The 9,613-nt window shown below is 36.5% G+C and overlaps 2 protein-coding genes across 2 annotated transcripts; one reads left to right on the top strand and one right to left on the bottom strand.

The window, feature by feature from the left end:
• Window positions 1–442: 442 nt before the first annotated feature.
• Window positions 443–6,598, top strand: LOC111380157 (ribosomal RNA small subunit methyltransferase, chloroplastic). Its single transcript, XM_023003641.1, has 10 exons — window positions 443–765; window positions 866–1,015; window positions 1,373–1,429; window positions 2,361–2,456; window positions 3,178–3,273; window positions 3,856–3,940; window positions 5,423–5,475; window positions 5,702–5,785; window positions 6,028–6,138; window positions 6,227–6,598. The coding sequence occupies exons 1-10, from the start codon at window positions 496–498 to the stop codon at window positions 6,311–6,313; spliced, it is 1,089 nt and encodes a 362-aa protein (XP_022859409.1). The 5' UTR covers window positions 443–495; the 3' UTR covers window positions 6,314–6,598.
• Window positions 6,599–6,684: 86 nt separating this feature from the next.
• Window positions 6,685–7,614, bottom strand: LOC111380158. The gene has a single exon (XM_023003642.1). It carries the CDS (start codon window positions 7,487–7,489, stop codon window positions 6,959–6,961), a length of 531 nt encoding a protein of 176 aa, XP_022859410.1. The 5' UTR covers window positions 7,490–7,614; the 3' UTR covers window positions 6,685–6,958.
• Window positions 7,615–9,613: the final 1,999 nt, after the last annotated feature.

Genomic DNA, 9,613 nt, shown 5'->3' with positions numbered 1-9,613 from the left:
GGGAAATGCTGTGGCGATCGGCTACCGGATGTGGGATATACATAGAGAGAAGAATCAAGATACTCTAGCATCGTGAACTCAAAGGAGAAACTATAGGTATGCTAAAACTAGATAAATGGAATATCGCAGGCTCAAGAGTAAAGTAGGCATCCACTTTTGTGTTAATAAAAATGCTTTCTTTAAATTCATTTGTATTTTTGTTAAGAGTCGAGATCATATCTATCAATATATTTCTATCAATATATTAAGGTAGGAGATAATGTCAAATCATCTCATTTTTTGGTGAGATGGCCTAAAAATTCCCACATGTTTTTGATTGAATTTTGTTGTGAAAAAAGTAGTTAATGTCGGAATCATTGTCTGAGAATTGAGTTCTTTGTCAAAATTAAAAAGAAATTTTTTGAAATTAAAAATTGATAAAAATAAAAGAGTAGGGGAAAAAAAGAAACCACTTCAGTTTCAACTGGCATTGAACCATCTCTTCAACAAACTACAATGCCTTGTCTCTTACAATCTCTTCCGACAACCTTTTGCTTTCCCTATCCCAAAACTTCACAAGCCCTGCCTACGCCGAATAGCAGCGTCACGGCCGGCTCCGCTGCCACGAAAACCGCCACCAGCCACGGCAAAATCTCCAAAACATTCCGACGCATACAAGCGAGCACAACCTCAAATACCAAATTCAAAAGACAAGAAGATGATTACCAATCCACACTCGAAGCCCTTAACTCCAAAGGCCGCTTCCCACGAAAATCCCTCGGTCAGGTGAAGATATTTTCTCTGAATTAATTATTCAAATGGTTTGGTACTATTTTTAATGATAACTTAAAAATGAGTTTTTTAAATTTTTTTCTTGGTTGTTTAGCATTATATGTTGAACGCCTCGATAAATGAAGATCTAACCATGGCCGCCAATGTCAAAGAAGGGGATGTAGTGCTTGAAATTGGGCCAGGAACTGGCTCTTTGACTAATGCACTTGTGAATGCTGGTGCAACTGTTCTTGCAATTGAAAAGGTCTGATTTTTAGTTCTTTAATGCATTCTTTAACTTCAATTTGGTGTCAATTTGAAAAGGGGGTCTGTGATCTATTGAGCTATATAAAAAGAAATGAAGGTTGTAAGACTTACAGTGTCATAGTTGAATCATTGTAACCAAAACAACTTGAGAACTCTGTTGCAAGTATTTATGTAGGTGTGAATTAAAGGATTCATACCGTATTAGAAATAAATATGTTCAACTATGGCTACTGGCAAGAAGCATCCAAATTGTTGAAGTGACAATGCTTTTGTTTCTTTATTGGATAATTGTTGATTTTTTTACATTTATGATTTCTCTTATGACATGATTTTTCCATTTTGTGTATATTATCAGGATCCGTACATGGCAGCGATTGTGCGGGAACGGTTTTCTGGATTGGACAGGGTGGAGGTAAAATTATTGTTGTAAAGCATATTTCTTCCCTCTGTCTGAAAGTATGTGTGTGCTTTATTATCTTGAAGTTATTGCATGAGATATAAACTAAATAATCTATATAAGGCATAACCTAATAAGAATTTGAATATTTATCTCAAAGGGAAGAAATATTGCAGATGCTCATTGAATAAGGAATAAATATGTGGGTGTGATTTTCTACGTGGCTGTGCGAGGGTGCTTTTAATCTTTCATTATGAGATTAGTAATGTTTGATTATGTTGTGTGTGAATCTGTTGATGGTGTTTGCTTGTAATGGGAGTAGTAATTCCTAGTCTAATATTTTTATCAGTTCCATTATTGTAATAATACTTGAGGTAAACATAGATAGAGTTTTTTTAAAATAAATAAAATGTTGTATCTTCACACTATCAAATAAACTTTTCCAGTCACAAATAACAAATTCATGAAGTGCTACCTCTAATTGTAGTTTTATATGTGCCACTTTCCCTTTGCTATTCAGGGGGAAAAAAAAATCATAGTTCATGCTCTGTCATGGATAAATATCAGCTTGGGAGTCTGAACTAATAACTGCCTATGCTGTGTACACCTTGATGTATAAAATTTCTCATGAACCAATACCTACCTATGCTGTATGTGCCTTGATGTATAAAATTTCTTCATAAATAATTTTTTAGCTCCAGCAGAAGTATAGTTCCAGATATGTTATTTGTTAGAGGAATTCCTCTTTTATAAATGCTCCATCCAACACCCCCTCTTATTTCCATTTGTCAACGTTGATCCCAGTCACTGCTTTTTCTTTTTTTTTGGGAATATTCTCAAAATACAAAGGTACATGTTGGAGATAAATGAATTAATATGTTATTCAGGTTCAGTGCTGCTGCATTGAAAATTGAAAAGGTGTGATTTTCTCAATTCTACCTTGTAGGTTCTGGAAGAGGATTTTATAAGAAGTCATATACGCTCTCATATGTCCACAATGTTGGCAAGTAAAATCCCTCCAGACGGGAATTTACATGCAAAGGTGAGTTATGAATATATGAGTCATTTATCATGGTTTAATTTTGAAAGTATACAATAGTCAAAGTTGGGAGAAGAGGAGGTGGATATTGTACCTTCTTCACAATCACACATTTAAATTCTGCCACAGTTTTACTGAGCATTAACTCCTTTATACTAGTATGGGGAAAATTATTCATAGAATTGATAGTTATAGGAAGAATCTGAGGGTTGTTCGACTCCACCATCTGTGATCAATTAAAGGCTCCGGCTAATTTAGCATTTTAAAAGTCTCTGTGTAATTTAGGTAGGGAAAAATGTTATTCTGGCCATTTATGGACATTGAAGAAAATTTGTAGTTTATAATTACTGTTTTGCAATGTTTCGACATCCTTTGCAACCTAATGTACCTTCTTAACATTCATTTTGATAGAGCATGAAGACACTAAGTTCTGATTTTGCCAAATACAGATCTCTTTGGTTGAAGATTTAAATTTCTATTGGTTGCAATCATTCCACTTGTGACTTGTTGCATAGTTGAGATTCCCGATTCTCTTGTTATTTTCTGCTGAAGTATGCTAATTTCTGTAATGCAGTCCCTAAATTAAAGTCCAATTTACGAATACTGAAACATCGTCTATCTGCTTCCTATTCAAATAGCATGAAATATGTTATTTCTTCTGAAAATTTGCGTAGTGTTTTCCATAATAGAAATCCTAGGTGATATATTGTGTACTTTCTTGCAGGTGGTCTCCAATTTACCTTTCAACATAAGTACCGATGTTATAAAACTACTACTTCCCATGGGCGATATTTTCTCAGAAGTTGTTCTTTTGCTTCAGGTTTGCAATCTCTATTTAATAGTTTATAGCAGTAGGACTCCAATAACAAGAGTTATAGCGCAATGAAAATAATAACTATATGCTGTATTATGGGCATCCAAACAAATCGATTAATTGCACGGAACATTATGGTGGCTCATGTGTACCAAGTGTATACTTACAAAGAAATGGAGGCTTACTTATTTTAACTGGTGCTAGTTTCATATTTTAGGTTATTTAGTTTTCAAATAATGCTACAGAAAGGATTAGTTTCTTAATTGATCTGGAATATGTTTACGATGGGAATGGATATGGGGTTGAATTACAAATCTGTTGAACTCTCCTTTACCTTTCAAAAGGAATATAAGAAAAAATAATATATATATACGGATTTGATCTCTTAAGCACTGGTGCTTAATTTATACTAAGCACCATGCTTAGGTGGCAAATTACTATAGGTGGTGTAATTTCTTATCATTTCATGCAGCATTCTTCTCCTTCCAGTGGTGAATTTACCTTCAAATAAGTACGCTGAACACATTCAGTTAGCTCTTGACAGGCATGATGATAACTTATCTTTATATCCGGTTTAATATTTTTCAGGACGAAGCAGCCTTGCGCTTTGTGGATTCTTTATCGAAATCATCCGAGTATAGACCTATAAATATCTTCATCAACTTCTATTCAGGTGGTACAGATGTACATTCACCTTAAAAAGAAATATTTTAGAGATATATCATTCAGCCCTTGTTTGATTCCCATTTTGAGAGAAATAATGCATTTTGAATAGTAGATTGATGGATAATGTGTAGTTAAAAATTAAAGAAAAGTTTTGGATTTACGTGTAATATTATTTTATTGAAGAACGTGTGGTTGAAAATGAGTTTTGAAAAATGAATTTTTAGAAGAATGAGAATCAAACAAGGGCTCAAATCTTAATGACATCATAATTGGGGAAAATTTGTGTCAGGAGAATAATTTATAAAAATGGTAATGATGCTGAATCTTGGTGACGAAAATAAATTTTACTTTGGCCAATTGACCAAGAGGAGGCACTGACCATCTCAATTAAGTAAAGAGAATTGATAAAAAAGACATGGTGATAGTGGGGCCCATACGAAAGAAACAAACTTTTGTTCATTCAAGCAATTTACGTATCTAATAATTGTGTATTGGAGGCTTGGTCCTCAAGAACCTTGTGCATATCTTCAAGAGATGATGGAAATGTCCAGCAAGGAAAAATATGGAACAAAGAAAAAGAAACAGTTTCTTAAAGCTGGGAGTTAAACGGAGGAAATGAACTGCAAACCCAGGCTACCCAGCTGCCAGCCTAGAGTAGGCTCAGAGGCCATCTTGGTTTTCTCATTCCCAATTCTTCTTTGTTTCCCATCCCTGTTCTCTTCTTTTATCATCTCCGTTCACCTGTTGACCCATTTTTTGCTTCTAATTATGTTGTTATTATTGTATACAGTCCCTAAAACTACCTATATTGTTTCATAGTTAGTCGCAACTGATGGAAAGATTTTTAATGACTTAGAAGAAGCATACGGAGGGCTTTGAGGGAAACACAATGGTGGATGCTAGAGAAGAAAGAAATTTATATTATATATTGATATAATTAATGATGTGTATGATATAGCAGTCACGAGTATGAGATCCAGCGGAATCGCAGAATCTTTGATGTCATATTACAAAGCTTGTGTCAAAGTTTTGCTTTAATTCTGTATCTTCATGCTTTAGTCGTCTATTAGAATTGCACCTTGACCAGCTATGGGAATAACCTTTCTATGCTCTGGTTTATATATTAGAATCGCATTAAAAATATATTCCAGGATAATATAAATATGTTTTAGAGAATTGCACTTGACTGACTTTGGACTTTGCCATAAAAGATAGGTACCTTCCTGAATTTGCTTTCCTCCCACAGCTCAAACTTGATGCAAAGACCTTTTCGAAATTATCTGATAAAAGTCAGTCAAGACACAATTCTTGTGTCAAGGATTAGGCCCTTTTTACTACTGGTTCCGGTTTATGCATTAGAAATTTGTGCACATTAGTTTATATTCTTCACCGTTCCAACTTAACTGAAGGTAATATTCTTTATTCATGTGTGAATCTTATTTTATTTTCGTTTTTAACCTGAGACATTTCTTTGCCATTAACTTTTCAGATCCTGAATACAAATTTAAGGTTCCAAGAACAAATTTCTTCCCACAACCTAAAGTAAGCTATCAATTTATATCTTTACATTACATCCATGTTCCAATACAGATGCACACTGCATAAAATTTATGCATGTTCGTTCTATTGTATTTTGCTATAATATATTCTGTTCGTGTTTCTCTTTAGACTTGTTTATGAGCTTGATGCTGTCAAATGCTGAACTGGTCCTTTTCATTTTTCATTGTGTTTTCTGAACACCGACCTGGTTCTTTTTGTTCTTTGTCAGGTTGATGCAGCTGTTGTTGCGTTCAAGTTGAAGCAAATAACAGATTATCCTCAAGTGACCACCATCAAAAGCTTCTTCTCAATGGTTATTGCCTGTTATGTTTCAGTTTATATCACTTAATCGACATGTTGTGATGCCAATTCTGGAAACAGTTTGTATTGATTACTTGAGAACTACCAATTCTTTTGTCTACACAAACACAAACTAAACATGGAAAACAGAATTTCCTTGCTACCTTTTGGCAGAATTTTCTGAATCAAAATCAATTTTCGTACATATGATTATATTTGTTTGGTTCTGTCAACTTATCTGCAATCCGGTTTCAGGTCAATTCTGCATTCAATGGGAAACGTAAGATGTTGAGGAAATCTCTCCAGCATATATGTTCATCCCCTGAGATCGAAGCAGCTCTTTGTGGTGTTGGTCTTCCACCTACTGTAAGTGCCGGTTCTCATTTCATCTGCCTGATGGTTCAGTTTCTCTCTATATCTCAATATACCAGACTTTTTCATATTATCAATTCAGGCAAGACCAGAGGAGCTTACACTCGAGGATTTTGTAAAATTGCATAATCTGATTGTGAAGACCCCTTTTCTGGATCATTTAGAGTAGAATCTAACAGAGTCATCCTATATGCATCAATGACAAGGTGCTGGGCTGTGGGCAGTGCTGGACCAGTATGGAAGCGATGACATAATGACCACTTCACCAGGATTGAGCTTTCCGTTATGCAAAATGCAGAAACCAGCTATGAGTTTCAAGGTTCCCAAGTGTATATATTGTATGTAATGCTATCAAAATGTTGTAGGGACATTCCATGCTGTGCTCAATATTCTTCTGTCCTGTAATCTTTATTTTTCAATAATTCTTATGTAATGTGAATATGGAGTTGTTGCGCTTGTTAATCTAAACTACTTACTGCAAAATAAAATAAAATAATAAAATTGACACCCCAAGAACCTAATCGAATGTGCTACGAAATAAATCCCCAAGAAAGTTACTGCAATCGAGTATATTACAATAGTATGCGTATAACACAATAGTTTAAAGTTATAGTTTACAACATTTTGCTGTAAATCTTTCCTTATGTTATTTCCAGTATGAAATTTGGAAAATGCTACGCGTAAACAATAATGTACACGTAGCATTACACCCCACATGAAGGGGCCACACTCAATAAAATATTCATGAACCCCTCGTTTAATGAATGCATATACACCACGACCACAAGGTGTACACAGCATTTCCCGTGAAATTTTAGCCATGAAACTGATAAATAAGATCAAGAGACCTCAACTTGGTCGAATGAGGATCAAGATCCGCCGCCACAGTGCCACCTAACACATTACCATTGTCGTTGCTCTGGCGCTGCTCTGCTGAAGGCGAAAGTTGCCTCTTGGGCCTCTTGTTCTGAATAAGACACTCCCTCATCCTCTCCTCAACCTTATCGATAGCAGCAGCACTGGTGGAAGCCTTGGAACCCTGTTCAGCATCTTCATCGCCCATTTGCATGGGTTCACCACCAGTGTCACCGTTGTCGACACGGCCACCACCCAGGGCGGAGGGTACTGAGTTTTCCGGTTGCGATTGTAAGGCCGATGGATAGGGGTGGTGGCCGGAGAGGAAAAGAGAGAGGTGGCGGTGGGCAGAGTGGAGAGTGGTGTATATTTGCAGGATTTGATGAGGATCTGTGGTGGTCGAAAGTTGTTTCGCCATTAGGGTTGCCTGCTCTAGTGCTGCTACTAGTTCTTCTCCTGATGGTGCTGCCGTTTCTGTCTCCATCTCCATGATCTTCCTCCGTGTTTTGTGGGTACTTTACTGGGTAGCTTCAGATTCTTCGATTTGGGGACTTTGAGGTATTCTCCTCGAGGACTTTTATGTAATAATCTGTGTTGGGTTTGCAGTAAGATTTTGTACTTTGTAGCCCATTAGCCCATTAGCCTTCGAATTGGAAAAAAAATAAATTTTAAAGAATTTATACCCGATGCTATCAAAAATCATAACTGTTAATTTTCAAGTTTAATGACTGAGATTGACCATGAACTAGATCTTTCAGTACTTGAAACAAAGGTGTCGAGGAGTGTTCTCATTCTTTCGATGTTTAAGTCAGAAAAAGAATTTATGCATAAGACTATGAACTGAAAATAATGAAAAACGTATCTCAACAATGACAATTGATCATTTATTTACAGATGTTGGTGGAAAGGGACTCAACTATTAGTAGTCCTTATTCTTATCATGCAATACGTTGGCATGATAAGTAAATAATCAGGATAAAGATTATGGGGCATTATAATCAAAGTAGGACTAATGTCGTTTAGAAAGTGGAAGATAAAGATTACGCTAAAGGACTAGAGATGGCATTGGGTCGGGTTCGGGGCGGGGGCTTGCCTCGTTTGCTATTTTAATTTTTTTTTTTTTTATACATTTTCAAAATTTCGAGGTATGCTATTATTAGAGAATAAAATACAAATTCAAAATTTTAAAATACAAAGCAAATAATTTTAATTTCTTTTGTAAATAATTTTTATAAAATCCTTTTGTAGTTAATTTTTTTCCTTCTTCATGGGGCAGGTTCGGGTAAGCAACTTACACCCCGTCCCCTGCCTTGCCAACTCGTCGATGGGGCGGGTTTTTTTGCCATCTCTATAAAAGACACACGGCCGACCTTGACGTAGAGATCCGACCTTAATGTTGGGGTAATCGTCGAAGTCTAAGATCGTGCCACTGAGTTCGAGCTCGAGTGAAGAAATTTTCATGAACATCACAGGCCCCCGTGCATCCATAGCGCAGCTTGCGGTTGCGTGCTCAAGTTGTGAGGCGAGATGCAAGGAGGTGCAACAACCCGAGGTCGAATTCCATCGTTGGTTGCAAGTTAAACGAATGTATGACACGTTTTAGACACGCGTTGGGCTGTAAGGCTCGATCTTAGATGATGGCCACGTGTTATAATTCAAAAGCTGAGATTGGACAATCTGGCCAAGGCGCGAGCTTGGGCAATAGAGGATTTCAAGAAGTCAGATAAGTTTGGGACGCTCCTAGGGCAGTACGGGTCGTTTCTGTGTGATGTAGACTATTCGATTCAAGCTGGTATTCTTCCATATTGTGAGAGATCAAGGTCAAGTAATGAGACCCGAATTGATGTGTATTTGAGCTCGGCCTTAAGCTGAATTTATGTGTTTTAGTTGCATGCACGAGGTACGACCTTAGACTAAGTTGATGTTTTAGTTGTATGCACCAGGCACAACCTTATACTAAGGTGATGTTTTAGCTGCATGAACGGGCCCGGTCTTATGCTAAATTAGATGTTTTAGCTACATGCACGGGGGTCCGGCCTTACGCTAACTTAGATGTTTTAGCTGCATGCATGGGGCATGGCCCTTATGCTAAGTTGATGTTTTAACTGTATGCATAAGGTATGACCTTACACTAAATTATATGTTTTAGTTACATGCACGGGGTGCGACCTTACGATAAGTTGATGTTTTAGCTGCATGCACACCTTATGCTTAATTATACTAAATTTATGTATTTTAGCTGCATGTTTGAGATACGGCCTTATGTTAAATTAGATGTTTTAGCTGCACGTTCGAGATACGACCTTACACTAAATTAATGTTTTCAACTGCATGCACGGGACATGACCTTACGTTAAGTTGATATTTTAGTTGCATGCACGGGGCACGACCTTAAGCTAAATTAGATGTTTTAGCTGCATGTTCGGAGCACCGCCTTATACTAAATTTATATGTTTGCGCAGGATAATACTTTAGCTTCTAAAAATGAGAAATCTAAGAACTATAGATCGCCTTCAATAATGAGAAAACCATGAGCTAAAGCTCATCTTCGATAAATAAGAAAATCAAGAGCTAAAGCTCGCCTTCGATAAATAAGAAAAAACCACGAGCTAAA

The sequence above is a fragment of the Olea europaea genome, unplaced genomic scaffold (assembly GCF_002742605.1).
Source record: "Olea europaea var. sylvestris unplaced genomic scaffold, O_europaea_v1 scaffold2101, whole genome shotgun sequence".
NCBI lineage: Eukaryota > Viridiplantae > Streptophyta > Magnoliopsida > Lamiales > Oleaceae > Olea > Olea europaea.
Note: the sequence above shows the minus strand (reverse complement) of the source record. Positions and strands in the feature narration are given on the sequence as shown.